This window comes from Geotrypetes seraphini, chromosome 13 (genome assembly GCF_902459505.1).
Source record: "Geotrypetes seraphini chromosome 13, aGeoSer1.1, whole genome shotgun sequence".
Lineage (NCBI taxonomy): Eukaryota > Metazoa > Chordata > Amphibia > Gymnophiona > Dermophiidae > Geotrypetes > Geotrypetes seraphini.
This window is the reverse complement of record NC_047096.1, coordinates 68687169-68708337: the sequence shown is the minus strand read 5'-3', so window position 1 is coordinate 68708337 and position 21169 is coordinate 68687169. Positions and strand designations below refer to the sequence as shown.

The 21169-nt window shown below is 44.7% G+C and overlaps 1 protein-coding gene across 2 annotated transcripts in view; it reads left to right on the top strand.

Moving 5' to 3' along the window:
* Nucleotides 1-3372: 3372 nt before the first annotated feature.
* The window catches only part of ACLY (ATP citrate lyase), a 92841-nt gene continuing 75044 nt past the window's right edge, over nucleotides 3373-21169 (top strand). Inside the window, exons 1-3 of one of the 2 annotated variants that reach the window (XM_033918317.1) lie at nucleotides 3391-3467; nucleotides 14172-14253; nucleotides 18369-18546. In XM_033918317.1, coding sequence (XP_033774208.1) covers nucleotides 18388-18546 — 159 coding nt within the window. In that variant the 5' untranslated portion in view covers nucleotides 3391-3467; nucleotides 14172-14253; nucleotides 18369-18387. Of the gene's footprint in view, nucleotides 3468-14171; nucleotides 14254-18368; nucleotides 18547-21169 lie in introns of both variants that reach the window. The other variant, XM_033918316.1, reaches the window with a different exon arrangement.

The following is a 21169-nucleotide window of genomic DNA, read 5'->3' as shown; positions in this document are numbered from 1 at the left end:
TCTACTGTCCCTATTTCTCTGAGAGGTTTATATTAATTCCTTTCATATACTGTACTTAAAGGTCTGGATCATATCACCTCCCTCTCTTCTTTTTTTCTAGCATATACATATTCAAGTCCTCCATTCTTTTCTCATATGGCTTACGGCACAGACCCTAAACCATTTTAATCGCCTTCCTTCTTTTTGCATCCTTGTAGAGATACAGCCTCCCAAACTGGACACAGTACTCCAAGTGGAGTCTTACCAACGTCTTGTAAAGGGGCATCAACATCTCTCTTCTTCTGCTGTTTATACCTTTCTCTATGCAGCCTAGCATTCATCTGGCAACAGCCACCATCTTGTCACATTGTTTCACCACCTTGAGATCATTAAGACACTCCGCGATCTCTCTCTTGATCAGTGCATGCCAGTCTCTCACCACTAGCACATACTCCTCTCTTGGATTTCTGCACCCAAGAGCATTACTTTGCACTCTTTTGCATTATAATAATAATAACAGTTTATATACTGCAGGACCGTGAAGTTCTATGCGGTTTACACAATGATTAAAATAGTACAAATTGAGTGGAATTGACACGTTAATACTAGTGAATCGTGGTTCCAGGGATCAGTTAAGTGGGAAAGATTGTGCAAATCAGTTGCCGAGGTAGTTCAGGAACAGATATGTTTTTAGGTGTTTCCTAAATTCCCCGTAAGTATTAGCTAGCATAAGTAATTGTTCCAGGTCTTTACCCCATAATGCTGCTTGATATGAGAGACTATTCTAATTTTTGTAGATCCCTTTTCATGGTCCACAAGCACCGGGAAGTTCACTCTGCTGCAAATCTTGGTATTGTCTGCACAAAGGCAAACCTTTCCTACCAACCCTTCAGCAAATGTCATTCACAAATTTCATTTATTCAATTCTCTATACCGTTCTCCCAAGGGAGTTCAGAACGGTTAACATTAATTTATTCAGGTACTCAAGCATTTTCCCCTGTCTGTCCAGGCAAACTCACAATCTATCTAATGTACTTGGGGCAATGGAAGGATTAAGGCCCAAATTCTGTAATCGGCGCCTCTTAGGCACCTATTTTTGAGGCACCCAACTAGATAGGCGCCTATCTAAATTGAATAACAAGCTAAATTAAGCTTTTTTAATCAGCACTAATTGAAACATAGGCGCCTATCAAGAAAGAGCGATTCTGTAACAAGGCGCCTCTAAAACTTTAGGCAGCCTTCAAAAAAAAATAGATGTTAGGCAGGGGCGTGGCTTCGTTATTAGGCACCTTGTTACAGAATCACTGCTCTTAAGTGTGCTTAAGCGCTCACATGGGTGCTTAACTTTTACGTGTGCCTAGATCTGGCCTATTTATTGGGCGCCTCCAGAATAGGCGCCGCTCCGCGTGATTCACTAAACAGCACCCAATTTTACTTGAATTGCGCTGAATGGTGCCTAATTTCAGCACCTAACTTTTGAGTGCTTCTTATAGAATTTGCCCTTAAGTGACTTACAAGGAGCAGCTTGGGTTTGAACCCACAACCTCAGGGTGCTGAGGCTGTAGCTTTAACCACTGCACCACCGTCTCCGTAATGCGCCACACCACTTACATTTCTATCCTCCCCAAAAAATTCCATCTGTTTGTCAGCCTTCAGTTATTATATTTTTTTAGGTTAAACAAGATGTTTGAAAATTACCTAGTGCCTGCCACCTGTCTGAAGATGCCCTACTTTATTTCTCCTATAACTCAAATGGCAGCACAACTTCACCACCATTAACATACCCTTATGCCTTCAAGACTTTTAGTCAAGTTTCAAGGATCCTCAGCGGCACCACTTGGAGCTCAATAACATTTCATTGCTCCTCCAATGAAATGTTATTGAGCTCCAAGTGGTGCCGCTGAGGATCCTTGAAACTTGACTAAAAGTCTTGAAGGCATAAGGGTATGTTAATGGTGGTGAAGTTGTGCTGCCATTTGAGTTATAGTATTGATTGAGGACCCTTGTGGAGTACATAGATTGTGTTATTGCTACTTTATTTCTCTACACTTTTTTCCATAGTCAACAACTACAAAAAAATCATATCACCACCAGCTTGGCAACAGACTGTTCATGGAGAGAGAACACAGTGTGATTTCTCCTTTATTTAATGAAACAACCAGAAGCTGTATTGTTTCAGAACATCTCGGCTAGTGCATGGCATTGAACACAAAGAAGTGTGCTAATATCAGTCTGATGGAAAAGCGTGGAAGTAGTCCTGCTTTCCATTTCTTCCCGTTTACCTCTTCCCACTGCAGAAAAATCTAGAATTCTTCTAATTTCTAGGGGGTCGTTTTATGGTAATTGTTTCTTGTCCTCATTTTGGTTAAGTCCGACTGTAAGGATCTGAAATGTGAGCAGAAAATGGTTCCTGGTTCCTTCTTGGCCTTTTTAGCTGAGACTGAGAACCTATGCAATGGGCTGGGGAGAGGTGAGGAAGGGAGTTTAATACTATTGACCCCCCCCCCCCCAGTGAGGACAGAATAATATTAAAAGGCACAGCCAAATCAGGAGGATTAAATCTATGAAATATAATTTCAAATTGTATACAAAATTCCTTAATATAAAGGCCTTCCTTTATCATTCAATAAATAATGCCTCTGTAATCAGAACCCACTTTGATCGACCTTGAGATTTCCTAGTTTGAAACAGTACTGTAGATTATTGCATTGATTATTGTAAACATATGACCGGATCCAAATCCGGTCAAACTCACCTGCTCACCTCACCTTCTCCCACCCCCATGAGCCAATAACGTTTCTTACTGTCAGACTGCTTTTTTTTTTTCTCTCTCTCTAAATGAGCTGTTTATTCTGTATGTCACAACCTTCAGGAGTTGCAAGCTCTTGAGCAAATCTTAACCAGCCAGTGAAGGTTTTCAGTGAAACCATGATCAGGCCACCAAAACATTCGCTTACGCCTCTTCATTCACCATCTCGCTTTCGCAAGAGACCCGAACTCAGCTGAGGTTCCTGTTTACACTGCTGAACTGAAAGTGATTACTTGAGTCCCATTTTTATAGCACAAATATAAATGTAAAAAAATGTGAAAATAAATAAGGATGAGGGTGGGAGGAAAACGGTGATCTGTATGTAATAGTTATCACATAAGTGCAACCCACAAATGCTTCGCCGGCCACAGCGCTCAGACCTTTCTTCCCACGTGTATGCAGCGTGGACAGCTGGTCAGGAGAGCAAAGAACTACAACTCCCAGAGGGCTAGGCAGCAGCGGCGGCGGCGGCAGCGTAGTGACGTCTTTCAGAGGTGGAAAGTCGATGGGTGGTGCAAGGGCTGACACGTGAGGCAGTTTCGGCCAATGAGAGCACTAGGAGGAGGTGCGACCATGTCATCAGACGGTGAGGCGAGAAGGAGGGGAAGAGAAAGGAGACACAGGAGCGGCAGCAGGAGGAGAGGACGGGAGACGGATACCGCAGCGGCTCCCCGGGAGGGTGAGTGTCGAGCTCAGGGGAAGGGAGGGAATGTTCTCCACATTCTGCACCCCAGTCCTGCTATGTAACCCCGGGGGAGTGCGTCCCATCATCCTGCACCCCGGTCCTGCCGTGTGACTCTGGAGGAGATGAGGGGAGAGTACTCCCCAACATCCTACAAACCAGTCATGGTGTGTGATCCCCAGGGGAGATGAGGGGAAAGTGCTCCCCATCATCCTGCACCCCAGTCCTGCCGTGTGACTCTGGAGGAGATGAGGGGAGAGTACTCCCCAACATCCTGCAAACCAGTCATGGTGTGTGATCCCCAGGGGAGATGAGGGGAAAGTGCTCCCCAACATCCTGCACCCCAGTCCTGCCGTGTGACTCTGGAGGAGATGAGGGGAGAGTACTCCCCAACATCCTACAAACCAGTCATGGTGTGTGATCCCCAGGGGAGATGAGGGGAAAGTGCTCCCCAACATCCTGCACCCCAGTCCTGCCGTGTGACTCTGGAGGAGATGAGGGGAGAGTGCTCCCCAACATCCTGAACCCCAGTCCTGCCGTGTGACTCTGGAGGAGATGAGGGGAGAGTACTCCCCAACATCCTACAAACCAGTCATGGTGTGTGATCCCCAGGGGAGATGAGGGGAAAGAGCTCCCCAACATCCTGCACCCCGGTCCTGCCGTGTGACTCTGGAGGAGATGAGGGGAGAGTACTCCCCAACATCCTACAAACCAGTCATGGTGTGTGATCCCCAGGGGAGATGAGGGGAAAGTGCTCCCCAACATCCTGCACCCCAGTCCTGCCGTGTGACTCTGGAGGAGATGAGGGGAGAGTACTCCCCAACATCCTACAAACCAGTCATGGTGTGTGATCCCCAGGGGAGATGAGGGGAAAGTGCTCCCCAACATCCTGCACCCCAGTCCTGCCGTGTGACTCTGGAGGAGATGAGGGGAGAGTACTCCCCAACATCCTACAAACCAGTCATGGTGTGTGATCCCCAGGGGAGATGAGGGGAAAGTGCTCCCCAACATCCTGCACCCCAGTCCTGCCGTGTGACTCTGGAGGAGATGAGGGGAGAGTACTCCCCAACATCCTACAAACCAGTCATGGTGTGTGATCCCCAGGGGAGATGAGGGGAAAGTGCTCCCCAACATCCTGCACCCCAGTCCTGCCGTGTGACTCTGGAGGAGATGAGGGGAGAGTACTCCCCAACATCCTACAAACCAGTCATGGTGTGTGATCCCCAGGGGAGATGAGGGGAAAGTGCTCCCCAACATCCTGCACCCCAGTCCTGCCGTGTGACTCTGGAGGAGATGAGGGGAGAGTGCTCCCCAACATCCTGAACCCCAGTCCTGCCGTGTGACTCTGGAGGAGATGAGGGGAGAGTACTCCCCAACATCCTACAAACCAGTCATGGTGTGTGATCCCCAGGGGAGATGAGGGGAAAGTGCTCCCCAACATCCTGAACCCCAGTCCTGTCGTGTGACTCTGGAGGAGATGAGGGGAGAGTGCTCCCCAACATCCTGAACCCCAGTCCTGCCGTGTGACTCTGGAGGAGATGAGGGGAGAGTACTCCCCAACATCCTACAAACCAGTCATGGTGTGTGATCCCCAGGGGAGATGAGGGGAAAGTGCTCCCCAACATCCTGCACCCCAGTCCTGCCGTGTGACTCTGGAGGAGATGAGGGGAGAGTACTCCCCAACATCCTACAAACCAGTCATGGTGTGTGATCCCCAGGGGAGATGAGGGGAAAGTGCTCCCCAACATCCTGCAACCTAGTCCTGCTGTGTGACCCCAGAAAAGATGAGGGGAGAGTGCACCCTAATTTCCTGCCTCCTCCCATACTGCCATACTCCCTCAGGAAAGATGAAGGGAGAATGCACCACAGTCCCAGCATGTGGTCCCCAGAGGAAACAAGGGTAGCATGCAGCTCATCATCCTGATTTCACCATGTGTCCCCACATCTTGCATCCCAGTTCTGCCAAGTGATCTCTGGGAAAGTGAAGGGAGAATTCACAGTAATATCTTGCCCCCCTCCCAGTCTTGCTCTGTGATGCAGGGGAGGGCATCCAACATTCTATCACCCCCTCCCCATTGCAATATTGATGCTGCTTTATTATCCTGATCCATTCACTTAATATTGAGTGATTACTAGATGTCTTGTCTAATAAGAACATAAGAATTACCTTATTGGATTAGACCAATGGTCCATCAAGCCCAGTAGCCCGTTCTCACGGTGGCCAATCCAGGTCACTAGATTGTAAACGTCATTGAGAAGAAACTGTCAATTTTATGTATTTGTACAGTGCTGTGTATATTTACTAGCACTATAAAAATATGTTGTAATATGGAATGCTGTCAAACTCTTATCCTGCTTCCAGCATGAGTTATATACCACCATCACTACTACCCTTGCTCTTATTGACATAAGATGATGTAAAGGGGTCCACCCTCCATCTCCAGTTATTGAGTGTATATCATACTCCCTCGGGGTGGGGAGCAGCTCCAGGCTATGCCTTTGGCATTAGCCAGATTCATGTGCCAAAATCCCTTGCAGTGCTCAGCAGATCTTATCAGCTCATTGCCCAGCCTGAGCAGGAAAATGATGTTTGCCTTCTGAAAGAGACACAGCAGGGTGTCCATTAGAGAATGACAGGGGGACAAATTTTGTCCCTGTCCCCCTGGGATCTATTTTGTTCCATCCCCGTGAGTTCTGTTCCTGTCCCATCCCTGCAAGCTCTGTCCTCATGTGTTCAAGGGATAGGGACAGAACTTATGGGGATGGAGAGATTCTATGGGGATGGGGACAAATTTGACCCCGTGTCATTCTCTACATGTCCATGAATTGAATATGGAGGCAGCCTGTCTATACTCAGCTCATGGATTTGCTTATGGGTCAAAGGTCAAGTTCTCTTCCTCTTCCTTCCCTTTAAAGATTTCTATAACTTCCAAAACTACAGTCTGGAGTATATGCAGTCTACTAGGAGTAATATATAATGTTTATTTATATAGGAGAAAATGTTTATCCAGTTGTCTCTGAAAGAACAGGCATGGTGTCTAGCAGCTGGGAGGTATAGAGCAGCTCTTTTTGTCTTTAGTGTGAAATACCTGAATTGTCATACATCAGAGAGAGGCTTTTTCTGCATCTTAGTTCTAACTCATAATTTTATTTTTTTTTTGTTCTCAGACATCACACATGTGCTGTAAATTGTCTGCTCACTGTGCACTTTTTCACTTTTCATGGCTGGTCCTCATGAAAGTTTTGTAAAAGTGGAGGGGGGGGGTTAGTTAACAAATGAAACAGGTAAGTGCGACAAAGAGACAGAAGGAGCTGAGAAACAAAACAGGGATTGCCAGGTTCATTAGTTACCGAGACATCAATGTAATATTCTAGGACATTGGTCCCTTTCCACAAGGCCCCAGGAGATTTCTAATATCTCAACTGCTTGGTTTTAATGAATTAAGCAAGCATACTTTAATATGGTGCAGGACTAATTATCAATTAACAAGGCACCATGAATCTCCGATGGACCAAATGTAAACTAGAGTTTACTTTTTATTTAATATGCTGCTCTCCTGTTGAAAAAGACTGCCCAGAGCAATATGCAAAAAAAAGCACTAAAGAAAAATGTGAAAAAAAAAATATCAGAAAAAAAGTTCTACATTACTGATTTATCATGGGTGGGAAAATATTTTTGAAAAGATGGGTACCAACTAAAACTTTCAGCAGTGATATCCATTCATCTTCTTGCTAAACAAAAATTCATTTTTATGAATTGAATAATATTTTATAAATAGCTCTGTGTGTCTTGAGTGGAGGGAGAGTCTGTTGCAGTGGATTTTTTGGTGTTAATCTTTTAATAATGGGCACCCCGACCTGTCTGAAACACATAAAAATTCCTTTTAGAATTTCTCATGACATAAAAGCCCAGATTCAGAATCGGGCCTACACCCGCCCAAACTATACCCGATTCTGTAACCGACGTCCATGTTACAGACGCCGGTTACTTTAGATGTGGCCGCTATACTTAATTGCGACAATTTAAGAATAGCGGCCGCATCTAAAGTAACCGGCGTCTGTAACATGGACGTCGGTTACAGAATCGGGTTTAGTTTGGGCGGGTGTAGGCCCGATTCTGACTAGAAGGAATTTATTCTCTTTGTGTGGTATTGGATATTCTGTTTCTGTGGTACCTGTTACTTAGCCTGCTTTCATCTTTATTATTAACAAATTGAAACGTCTTACAATGTTCAGACTCCTATTATTAACATACAAGTGTGCTCATTCTGCAGCCCCTCAGGATCTCTCCTTATATGCCTCCCTGAGAACTCTGTTCCTCAGATAAGTTACTTTCCCACTGCAGTAGAGAATGACACGGGGACAAATTTTTCTCCTTCCTCGGCGGAACTCATTTTCCCGTCCCATCCTCGTGAGTTCTTTTTCGGACCCTGCTTCATTCCTGCAAACTCTGTCCTCATCTGCACAAGCCTCAAACACTTTAAAATAATAAGTGTTCAAGGCTTGTGTAGGGAAGGCAGAGCTTACAGGAATGGGACAGGAACAGCAATCAAACTCACGGGGAAGGGACGGGATGGGGAAAAATTTGCCCCCCATGTTATTCTCTAATTGCCAGTTCCAGACTTCGTTCCTTTTACTTTGAAGCCCTGTATACCTGGAATAGACAACCCGAGTCTGTGTGTCACACCCCTTCCCTTGATCAAAAATATACTGAAAGTCTACCTTTTCGAGATTGCCGTCAACGTATAACCCTCTCCCTCTGATCATCACCCTAACCAGCAGTTTAACCATCCTTCACTAACTGTAACCCCCACCATGGCATCCTGTTTGTCTATCTTGATTGATTAGATTGAGAGCTCATTCGAGCAGGGACTGTCTCCTTCGGTTATGTACAATGTCTGGTAGCGCTGTAGAAATAATAGTAGTAGAAATGTAAGACAGCATTGCTGGCTTTGCCCTTTTTCAAAATTAAGATATTTGTCACATTTGAGGCCATACGGGGCATTCTTAAGATGAAGTGCGTAGCCGGTACATCTTCTTGTGACATGGGTTCCTGCGGACTGGTACCAGCCATTCGGACCAAGGAACAGGGCAGACGTCATGGCTGGTGGAGAGCTGAAGTACTACCTGAAGTACTACCACTGATTGTGGAAAATTCCCCAGTGCACAGCCTCGAACTCCCTCCCCCAGAAAGTGTTCTGCGATGAGAACATCTGTCCAAGCCCCTTGTCGGCTAATGGCCTGTGTTTAATCACTTGGATGAAGGGTGGTTGATTTACCCTGTTTGCTGTACACGTAATTCAGATTAGCCTTGGCAGGATATTCAGCATAATTAAGTAAAATTAGGAGAACTCTCAAAAATCTTAAAATTGTCTGTTCCGAAATGAAATTTAAAGAGGTTTAAAATAATTACTTTCGCACTTCTGAGTATGTTTAAAATGTGGACTTGAAGGGTATGAATCGCGCACTCAAGGAGTCCAATTTCTGGATGGAAATTTTGGGGTCCATAATAGCAGCAGTCTGGACTGGGGAGTTCCATATGACCCTGGATGGAATCATATCTACATATTCCCATTTTGCCCTTGCATCAGGGCTACTTTTACTTTATAGTTTTGTTACTTATAACCTGCCTTTATTCAAGGCATGGTACCAAAATGACATACATAATCCTAAAACAAAATACAAAAATAAAATAATTTATCACAATACATAGTTATTCAGTCCCAACAGCCAGTTCAAAATGGTGCATATACCAGGTGGAATAAATGGTGCTCCAGTAACTTCTTAAAAGAAATCATATCCTACTGTTGTCTAATATCAAGACAAAGTTAGACGAGTTCCTGCTGAACTGGAACGTACACAGGCAGGGCTGGTCTCAGTTAGGGCACTGGCCTTTGACCTAGGGCCACCACGGGAGTGGACCGCAGGGCACGATGGACCACCGGTCTGACCCAGCAGCGGCAATTCTTATGTTCTTAGCATTTCAAGTTTCAAAAACTGGCTAGGCTACATCACCTCAAACCTTCTCCAAGCTTGAGGTAGTTATCCAGAAAAAGCAAACAAGATGCTAGGAATTATTAAGAAAGGGATGGTAAATAAGACTAAGAATATTATAATGCTTCTGTATTGCTCCGTGGTGCTTTCAATTCTGGTTTCCCTATCTCAGTATCTGTCCTTTTTCGCAGAAGACGTCCGTTCGGAACGCCTATATGCCGTTGGCTTTGTACATCATCTGTCTAGCAGCCCTAACCTTGGGCTGCTCCAGTAAAGATGTTGGTGATGTTAACTTAAGGTCTGGAGTTTTGGGGGGAGAGGGGGGTTCTCTGCCATGCATCCTTTGCTTCGGTCGGTCTTCTCCTGTCCAGGTGTGCTTGCTTGTGCTCTTGTATTGAAAGCTTTGTTGATGTGTTTCTTGCTCTTGTATAGTGCCAAGTCTATGAGTTTAACAGTCTGAAAATAGTGTTGCAAACTTGCTTTTTATTCTGTGCTTGTATGGAAGTGACTTTTTCAAAGCCTTTAAGCTATATTTAATAAATGCTGGTGTCAGGTCTCTTCTCACAGTCTGTCTATATAGGACTCTGCATTAGTAGGTATATTTATGCTTAATTAAATTAATCTGTCTCGTTTGTTCCTTTTGATGTCTTTATCTCTAAATATCATGAGATTTTCGAGCACGAGAACAGCTCGTATGAATAAGCTCTCTTTTCATCATTAAGACAAATCAAGTCCATTAGTAAAATTTTGCATTCCTTCCCATGCTTACTAACTGTGATATGGAATCATGTTTATCTCTTCATATCTTTTGCAAAACCTTAAAAATCACTATGTTTCTTTGCTTTTTAGGCTATAGCTCCAATGAATGTTAATGGATCTTTCTTTGTGATCTAATTATGTAAACCAAATTGAGCTCCTATTTTTAGAAGATGATTCGGTATATAGGACTAAGGATTAGATTAGATTATTTCTGATCTGTCGCCCTTGCCAGTTCTTTGTTAGAGATGTCATACTTCTTACCTAGTTTCTAAGCCCCCTTACTCTTGTTTTAGTGCTTTTGTTCAGGGTTGTGCCTCCTTGAGAGCCTGTAGTCCTGAGATTTGAGATCTGTATAGCTCAGTGAACCACATTTGGGCAGTAAATAACACTTAGCACTAGGCAGAGAGGAATCTCAGTTACAGTCACACTAATGTCCACTCTCTGGGTCAAGAACTGGTTGAGTGAACAGCGACAGAGGGTAGTGATCAATGGAGATCGCTCTGAGGAAATAGATATTACCAGTGGTGTGCCTCAAGGTTCTGTTCTTGGGCCTGCTCTTTTTAACATTTTTATAAACGATATTGCTGATGCTATCAGGTAAGATTTGCCTTTTTGCAGATGATACTAAAATTTGCAATAAAGACCTGGCGAAGCTTGAAGAATGGTCTGGAATTTGGCAGCTAAAATTTAATGCTAAGAAATGCAAGGTCATGTATTTGGGCTGCAAAAACCCAAGGGGACAGTACAGTTTAGAGAGTGAAGAACTTATGTGCACAACAGAAAAGTAGGACTTGGGTGTGATTGTATATGATGATCTAAGGTGGCCAAACAGGTTGAAAGGGTGATGGCGAAAGCTAGAAGGATGCTAGGGTGCATAGGGTGCATGGTCAGTAGGAAAAAGGAAGTATTGATGCCCCTGTATAAGACTTTGGTGAGACCTCATTTAGAATATTGTGTGCAATTCTGGAGGCCGCACCTTCAAAACGATATAAAAAGGATGGAGTCGGTCCAGAGGAAGGCTACTAAAATGGTGCATGGTCTTTGTCATAAGGCATATGGGGACAGACTTAAGGGTCTCAATCTGTATACTTTGGAGGAAAGGCGGGAGAGCGCAGATATGATAGAGATGTTTAAATCCAATCTCAAAAAACTATATCAATGTTATTAGCCTAGTGGTGAAGATATCCACTGAAGCACATGCCGGACTTTGGGGAGGAAGAAATGGGTCTGAAAATAGAGGAGAGGGAGAGAGATGATGGACAATGGGATTTAGGGAGGGAAGGAACAGAAAGGGAGAGAAGTTGGACGCAAGGGATGGTGTGGTGGGGGGAGGATAGAGATACTGGATAGGAGGGTAGTTGGGAAAATAAAGGGAGAGATGGTGGACCCTGGGGTGGTGGGGAAGGAAGAAGAGATGCTGGATGAAAGGGTAGTTAAGAAAAGGTGGATCTGTGGAGGGAGACAAAAAAAGGAAAGATGCCAGACCTCCTGGGGAGGGAAGAGAAACGGAAGGGGAGGACAGAGATGGAAGATGGATGGTTAGCAGGGAGAAAGAAGGAGACACTGGCAAGCAAGTTATCAGAAGACAACCAGAGCCTGAGACCAACAAAATTTGAATAATGATCAGACAACAAAAGGTAGAAAATCCAATTTTATTTTCTGTTTTGTGATTACAATATGTCAGATTTGAAATATGTATCCTGCCAGAGCTGGTGTTAGATTGCAAACGTGAGCTAGGAGAGAGGAGAAGTCTTTTTTTGTTTGTTTATTTTGTTTACACCACAGCGCCAGTGTGGTTAGGAGAAGGCAAAGGGGGTGAAGAGGCTGTAAAATAAACCCACCAGGATGTTTGAAAAACAAACAAACACCCAATTGGGTAGGAAAATCAAATCGAAAAACCAATTCAATAGGCTGAATTGAATCGAATCAAAATTTTTTTTTCCTGAATCGGGCAGCACTAATCTTCAACACTAGGCTAATAACATTGATATATTTTTTGAGATTGGATTTTTTGTTATTATATTATTTTTCTTGTGTGACAAACGTTTAAATACCTACGTGGCATAAATGTACATGAGTCGAGTCTCTTTCATTTTAAAGGAAGCTCTGGAATGAGAGGGCATAGGATGAAGTTAAGAGGTGAAAGGCTCATGAGTAATCTAATGAAATACTTTTTTACAGAAAGGATGGTAGATGTGTGGAACAGACTCCCGGAAGAGGTGGTGGAGACAGACTGTTTGAATTCAAGAAAGTGTGGGATAGGCACTTGGGATCTCCTAGAGAGAGGAAGAGATAATGCTTGGACAGAATGGATGGGCCATTTGGCCTTTATCTGCCATGATGTCTCTCTTCTGACAGAGTATATAAATGTGGAGAAAAGAGACCTCAATAGCAATCCAATAGCAATGCAACAGCCTCAAATGTATCAAGCATGCATAGAGTCATCATAGGTCTCAAAGAAAAAAACTCCACTAAATTGTTTTCTCAGAGCAAAAATAGTAAAAACCCACAGCAGGTTTAAACTCATACCAGAAATATCACACTCTCGCTAATCCAAAATCATGTCCACTGGAGCAAAAAATATCAGTGTTGTATTTATCTTCAAAATGTTGCTTGCAGTCCTATTAAATCATCCAGCCAAGAAAATGTCCAGTAAATAACACCTCAAAGATCCGCTTCTGCTTCCAGTTTCCTCCTTTTCTTTTAAGAGATTTGGTATAAGCTGTTTATCTGCATCCAGTTTCTTTCCCTACTGTACCCTGCCCTGTCTCGCTCCCATCCCTCAGCAACTTATTGATCTGTCTTTGAAGAAAGACGGAAGACATTTATCATAGGTTAAGAGCTGATGTACACAACCAGCCAGCTATATGGTCACCATTTTGCTTGAAAATGACTGCTTCTGGTTTTCCCCCCTTCTAACAGAGAGCTACTTTACCTGATGGAGATGTTATTAAATATGCTCTGAAGCTCAGAAAATGACTGATAGCAAATCTGTATCTTATCATATCAAGCAAGGAATGTGTTGGGTTCTGTTTATCGCACGGCAGCTGGAGGACTACAATCAATTTGGATGGCGGGTGTTCCAGTTGCCTGGAGGCTATAGTGATGAGGGTAGATGGTCCTGAAATGACTTTCCCTGTTCTGTTCTTTTCTCCATGCCCTCATCAGAAAGATAGATGTTATCAAACTGCATCCCAGAGACAATGCAACAGTGGCGCGGAGTGGGAGCTCTTATCTTGAGTTCAGGGTACCATCCTCTTCCCCCCCCCCCCCACACACACTTGCATTTACAGGTGGCATTGTGAACTGAAGCAGCTTTGTCTGGCCTTGGAAAAGCTGGTGCTGCTGCAGGGGCCTATGGAAGCAGCTTTAGATTTCAAGACTTGCTGGTCCTGTCACATTCATGTCAACATAGCTGATGGTGCTGAGCAGGAAGGCCTGGAACGCTTGAAGTTGCACTGACAGACAGGCCTGTCACTGGCGGCTTTCAGTAATGAGAGTGCCTACAGAAGGTTATGGAATTTAGTCCTTTGTTGTCTGGCTGTCACATCCAGGGTGACCTAGAAGGTTCTTATAATCTGCCACTGTCTAAGCTGTTCTCTATAAATTTTTACATTCATGATTTTTAAGAGAGCAGCTGGGAGGTGAATGATAGCTGCGCCCATCTCATCTCCCCCCACTCCCAATCCCCTATCCTGCTTATGCCACTGTGTCAGATAGGGGAATGGCAGCTGTAATTTTCCATGGCATGAACTGGGAGGAGGTGAGGGGGATATATTCTAAATTAATAAGTATAGGTTCACCAGAGCTGTTTCAGATTTTACAATTTTTCAGTTTTTGGAATGATGTGTCTCTAGTGGCTGCAGCAATTCTCATTCATTTCCTGCTGCAGCCACCTCTTGCCTTGCTGACATCATTTCCTCTTTTCTTCCTGGCTGGATGCAACAGAGAAGTTTGAGGGGCCACAGCAGGCAGCGAATGCGAATTGCTATGACCACCGTCAACACCTCTAGAGATACACCAGTGTAAGGTAAGATGAAAAAACTGAATTACTATCAGCATAGAGTAAAATCTTTCAAGGGACTTTGGGACCAGGTTTCATTTTTGATGCTAAAAATAAGGTTATTTTTGTACAAATTGGTAAAGCTATAATGTTATTAAAAAAATGTGGGTTTTTGGAGCTTTTCGGTTTTTAGAATTTCAGATAAAGGATCTTGTACCTATACAAGAATGAAGTCTGTTTAGTATAAGATCTTGGTCTTTACTTCCTGACCTGGAGGGACACCAACATGTCAGGTTTTTAGGATACCCCTAATAAATATACATAGAGAGACCTCCATGCTATAAAAATTTCTCTTGCATATTCATTAGTGGTATCCTGAAAACTTGATCTGTTGGCAGCTCTTGAGAACCGAGACTGACGATCAAGGATATAAGATGTGATCCGTCTCTTGGAGGGATAGACTGGGCTTCATCCACAACCAAATGACATCTGCTCACTCTTACGCTATAAGACATCACTTCTACTCACACCATATGCTTTAATCAGTGGTTCCTTCCTGACCTCCCCCCCCCCCCCCCCCCCCGCTGCACGCAAGCTCCCCTTCACTTTCCCTGTACCTTTTTCATTTTCCAGGTGGGAATAACAGCACAAACTTGCTGCCTGCGTCGTATCGGATATTCCTCTGCTGTCACTTCTTAGGCGTAGGGCCCGGATGTGATGTCAATGCCAAAGAGGACAGCATGCTCATAATACTGCTTGCGCAGAGAAAATTAAAGATGTACGAGGGAAAGGGGGGCGGAGAGGAGGATGGGTGCCTGTGCCCCTTACAAAGACTGCAACCGGGGCGCATCGCCCCCCTACACCCTCCTTACTACGCCACTGGCTTTGATGTGACTTATTGTGGCTTCTAGGAAGAGATTGTTGAATGGATAGAATTTTGCAAGCTTGCTGGCTGCGGACACAGCCTGTGCCAGGCTGGACAAGAATAAATTTGTAGGAAGGTCAGAGCGGAGATCTGGGTGCTGTATTCATCCTTCCCCTTTGTGCTCTTACCATCCAAATTCTGATTTTGCTCCCTGTTTAGTAGAAGCTCGCTTATTCTTGGATGGAAAACCAGGCATAGTGTGTGGCTCTGTTAGAGTAATTTTGCTTCTGACCAGGGTATGTATTGCTTTGTGATTCTAATGAGAATTGAAATGAGTTTAGTGCTGCTGTGGTTGGACCAGAACATCCCCTTCTCACCCACCAAGACCCCCAGCACCCTCAGCTCCTTATGGCTATATGTGACTCTGAATGGTTTCTATTGTTTGCTTGGGGTTTTTTTTTATTTTTATTTTTTGGGGGTGGGTTGCTAGGTGTTGTCATAGCCTTAGTTTGATGAGCTACTGCTTTGCATTTCTGAATTCTGTAAAACAATCCAGTACCAGATTCTCCTGAAACCTGGCCTAGGAAATTAGTGACCGCAGCTATGACGTCGGTATCCAGTTCAGGCTCTGTGTTATTCTCTGTGTGCAGACAAGCAATACCTGTGTGCAAATAGCAACGGGGTTGTCACCTGCTAGCAAGATAAGTGGATGTAGTTATGAATTTATGTACAGATCTGGTTCATGGTGACATAATAGAAAAAGACCAATTGGCTGCTTCCCTCCCTTCCATTAGTTATTTTATCCAGACTGCTAAATCATATATCCCAGCTGCTAGCTACAGTGTTCAACTGCTTGCTAGGTGCCATGCCTTACCAGTGTCTGCTGTCTCCCTATTTAGTTTTTACATCATCCCAGGCCCTGGTCACCTCGTAGATTACTTCTTTCTAAATTTATTTAGAGATAGTGCAAAATACAAAGAAAAAGCATCCTCAAGATGATTAGGCTTTTAAACATTTCAATGTAACATATGTTCCTGCATCTCAGCTGTCTAATGATGCTTGCATTGTTTTTATCAAAGGCAAGCTGAAAAGGATATTGCTGTTCTGTTCATCAGCCATTATGGCATGGACACAGCTAACTATTGACATGGCCTAACCAGTGGGAGTGATCACATGATTGGAAGGTTTTAAAACTCGTGGAGGGGCATAATCGAAAGGAACGTCTAAGTCCGTTTTTGTCTAAGTCGCAAGTCGTCCAAAGTAAAAAAACAGGCTAGGATACATTTTCGAAAAATACGTCCAAAAATTTTTTTGTTTCGGAAATCGTCTTAACTATACGTCCTGCCGATCTGATCATCCAAGTCGCTAAATCGTCCATCTTTATACCACATTTTCGTCCAACTTTTCGTCCAAGTCCAAAATGCCTAGAACAAGCCCTGTTGGATGTGGGAGGGGTCTGCAAAGTGATGGACCGAACACCCAGACATGGCACCTAAATAGTGGGGTACCTTACAGGGCATTGCTGTGAACTTCACAAAAAGGGTGCCATGGCTTCTCCTCCCTATAGCTCCCTTATAGGTTACGGTGAGCCCCCTCAAACCACCTCCAGAATCCCCTAGACCCACTTATCTACCACCCCAATAGCCCTTATGGCTGCAGGAGCCACTTATATGCCAGTAAGAAAGGGTTTTGGAGGTGTATAGGGGAGTGCACATGTTTAAGTATCAATGCAGTGATTACAGGGGCTTATGGGCATGGGTCCTTCTCTCTAAGGGTCCCTAACCCACCCCCAAAACGACTTAAGCTGCCTCTGTGCTGGACGACTAGGCTTTCCTATGCCAGGCGGCCAGGTGATGATGGTCTGGAGGCTGAATTTTAAAGTTAAGATTAAAATTTTTATGGGGGTGGGGGGGGGATTGGTGATCACTGGGGTAGTGTGTGGGGGTCTGTGTTATGTGTTTGAAGTGCTTATCTGGTGAGTTTAGGTGGGTTTTTGTGACTTAGACCTTGTTTTACATGGTCTAAATCACAACGTCCAAGTTCCGTCGATCCTGGGCTGTATAACTTTCGGTTATACAAGGTGTACGACTAAGTCTGAGCAGGCCCACGTCCCGCCCAACTCCAGCCCTCGACACTCCTCTCGTAACGTCACATTTAGCTTTGGTCGTTCAGTGGCACTATGAAGGCCTAGATCGTTTAGAAATACGTCCAAAACCTGTTTTTATTATCGGCACTTGGATGTATTTGGGAAATGTTCATCCAAGTGCCGACTTGGGCCGCATTTTGGACGTTTTTCTCTTTCGATTATGAGCCCCATAGTAAATATTTGTGCCCTTTTTTCAAGAATATATAAAGTTAAATGCTTGAACAGAAAGGGTCCAGAGAAGAGCGACTAAAATGGTTAAGGGGCTGGATGAGTTGTCATACAGTGAGAGATTGGAGAAACTGGGCCTCTTCTCCCTTGAAAAGAGGAGACTGAGAGGGGACATGATTGAAACATTCAAAATACTGAAGGGAATAGACTTAGCAGATGATTGCTCACCCTCTCCAAGGTAGGGAGAACGAGAGGGCACACTCTAAAGTTGAAAGGGGATACATTCCGTACAAACGTAAGGAAGTTCTTCTTCACCCGGAGAATGGTAGAAAACTGGAACGCTCTTCCAGAGTCTGTTATAGGGGGAAAACACCCTCTAGGGATTCAAAACAAAGTTGGACAAGTTCCTGCTAAACTGGAACGTACGCAGGTGAGGCTGGACTCATTTAGAGCATTGGTCTTTGACCTGGGGGCCGCTGTGTGAGCAGACTGCTGGGCATGATGGACCACTGGTCTGACCCAGCAGCGTCCAATTCTTATGTTCTTATGAACATGGTGGCAGGGCATAGGCCTAGCTGTCCTTTTGTTATTAATAGCAGTATCTCATGCAGATAGAACAGCTGTGCTTTTAAATGCTCAAATTATGGGTGGGATCGGTACAGGCAGAACTCTGGGACATAGTGTGTGGGGGTTGGGGGGGAGTTTGAACTCAAGCATCCCGATTTCTTCCGAGTCATGACTGATCACTGCCATTGACTCTTCTCTGCAAGATCCCTTGTGGTGCTAGGAATAAGATAGCAGACCATGCAACTCCAGAATGGTTGCCTTTGTGGGAGTAGAAGGGGTTGGTGGCAGCAGGGTTTAGAGCTGTTGTAATCGTAAAAACTCCTTTAAGATTTTGCTCGGTTGAAGGGAGCGAACACAGATGAAGGTTATGATTTAGTTTACCCTTTGGTTGACTAGGTGTTGTCCTTGACCAGCCATGTCAGCAAAAGCAATCTCCGAGCAGACCGGCAAGGAGTTCCTGTATAAATTCATCTGCACCACAGCAGCTGTGCAGAACCGCTTTAAGTATGCCAGGGTGACGTACGACACCGATTGGGACTATCTAGTGCAGGAGCACCCCTGGCTTCTCACAGAGGTAAGCACTGCCAAATCTAGCAAGACTGTCTGCTTCCCACTGCATTTTGATGTCTGTGCCTATGAGCTTACACTGCTGCAGGGGGCAGTGGCATAGTAAAAGGGGTGGCGGTCAGACCCGGGTGAGGTCTTCCTAAGGGTGCAGCGCCCCGTGTCCCTTGCCTTCCCCTGCACCTTTTTTACTTCCCCGGCGAGAGATTGCTGCCCGCGTCTGCATTGGCGCGCTCTCTGGCATCACTTCCAGGACCCATGCCTAGGAAGTGGCATCAAAGGGCAAGCTGACGTCAGCATGTTGCTCATGCCGGAGAAGTTAAAAAGGTATGGAAAAAAGAAGGGGTTGTGCAACGGAGGGGGGGGGAGAGAGGCACCACCGCCCCAGGCGCCACTCACCCTTCTATGCCACAGACATGGGGGATTTAAATTAGGTGTTAATGATAAAGCGTGGGGAGCAAGTCACTATGGGATAGATTCAAGAAAGTGTACCAAAAAGTAGGTTGTGCAGCACACAACTGCAAGACATGCGTCTGATCCACCCATGTGCACGCTTTTTTTATAGCAGCGCGCTACAACATTCAGGCACTAAAGGGACAATTCTGTAAATGGCGTTCCAACACTTTGCGCCAAAATAAAAATTTGGTGCTGAATGGCATTTTATATTGGGTGTTCCAGGTTTGGCACCTTTTATAGTGGGATTCGCGCTCAACTTTGGATGCAAGGAATTACACCAGCGGAAACCAGGTGTAAATCCCAGTGCACAAGTTAAGACGCAGATCCCCTGAATTCTGTAATACTGTGCAGATCTTAAGGGCGCATCCCTGGCCTACCCGTGCCCCTTCAGATATGAATAGAACACTTATGCGTTATTCTATAAATGAGTGTACAGTGGTGTAGTGAGGGAGGTTGGCGTCTGGCATTGCTGAGCCGTGCGCCCACCCCCAATTCTTCCCCACTGCTTGAGCATCCTCCAACCCTCTGTGCACCTCTTGAAATGTTCGTGGAAGCAGTGCAAGCAAATAGATCTCATGCAAATTCATTGGGGAAATTCTGAAAACCTGACGATTGCAGCCCTTGAGGACCGACATTGGACAACCCTGGAATTTGCCATAAACTGCTGGCCATCATTCATATAGCAAATAATATTCAGCCATTTCATGAGCAGCCTATGTTTTTTTTACTGTGGTGGTTGAAATAATAATAATAAAAAAAAAATACTGGCCAGCACAGCTTTTTATACCCAGATATTTAGTGCTGGGCTGTTCCCATATACCAGCACTAATTGTCTGGGTATAAAGCAACTGCCAGCACTTAGTCCAGGCACCAGCAATATTCAGACCAGTACCCAGATAAAGTTAAAGCTTGAAAGGAAGCTCTGAAATGAGAGGGCATAGGATGAAATTAAGAGGTGATAGGCTCAGAAAGGGTGGTAGATGCGTGGAATAGGCTCCCTGTAGAGATGGTGGAGGAAAAGACTGTGTCTGAATTCAAGAAAGCATGAGCTAGGCATGTGGAATCTCTTAGGGAGAGGAGGAGATAGTGGATGCTATGGATGGAAAGACTGGATGGGCCATTTGGCCTTTATCTGCCATCATGTTTCTTTGTTTCTATGACAGCAAAAAGGATGTTTTATCTGGATAGTTAGCCAGTTAGAAGACAATATAGTTGCTAATTGGTTCCACCTTAGTTCTGCCTCAGTTTATCTTCACACTATCTGGATAGCACAGTGTAGCCGGTGATATAAATTTTGATAGCATTATCTGGATAATGCCACTGAAATCTACCAGTTGGTCCTGGTCAGCACTGTTTATCGGGTAACTGCACCTGCTACTCAGATAACTTTAATTACTGGGCCCAGAGATAATTAGGACTGCTGAATCTGTAATTTATGGCTTCCACCCTAATTTCACTTCATCCCTAAACGGATAGTCACAGAATGGTTAGATGAATTTTCAGCCCTCCATTCTCTATATACAGGCTGATAATCTCTTGATAGTGAATTTATATGCATTTTGGCCAATCCCCACTCTCTTAGGGCTCCTTTTACTAAATGGTGCTAGAAATTTTTAGCACAGGCTGGCGAGGTAAATGTTCCGATGCTCTTAGAATTCCTATGAGCGTCGGAGCATTTACCTTGCTGGCCTACTCTAAAATAAATCTCTAGTGCCACACACTCGACTTTAGGTGACATGAAGGTTGCCAATCAAGTGGAGAAGGCTTCCTCCAGGGCAAGACAAATGATGGGGTGTATCCGCAGAGGTTTCGTCAGCAGGAGACCTGATGTTATGATGCCGTTGTACAGAGCCATGGTGAGGCCTCACTTGGAGTACTGTGTTCAGTTTTGGAGACCACACTACCGAAAGGACGTGCTGAGGATCGAGTCGGTTCAGCGAACGGCCACCAGGATGGTCTTGGGGCTCAAGGATCTCACGTATGAAGAAAGATTTAAAAAAATTGCGGCTGTACTCACTTGAGGAAAGAAGAGAACGGGGAGATATGATTGAAACATATAAGTACATCACGGGACGCATCGAGTCAGAAGATGATATCTTCTGGCTCATGGGACCCTCGACCACCAGAGGGCATCCGCTGAAGATCAGGGGAGGGAAGTTTCATGGCGACTCCAGGAA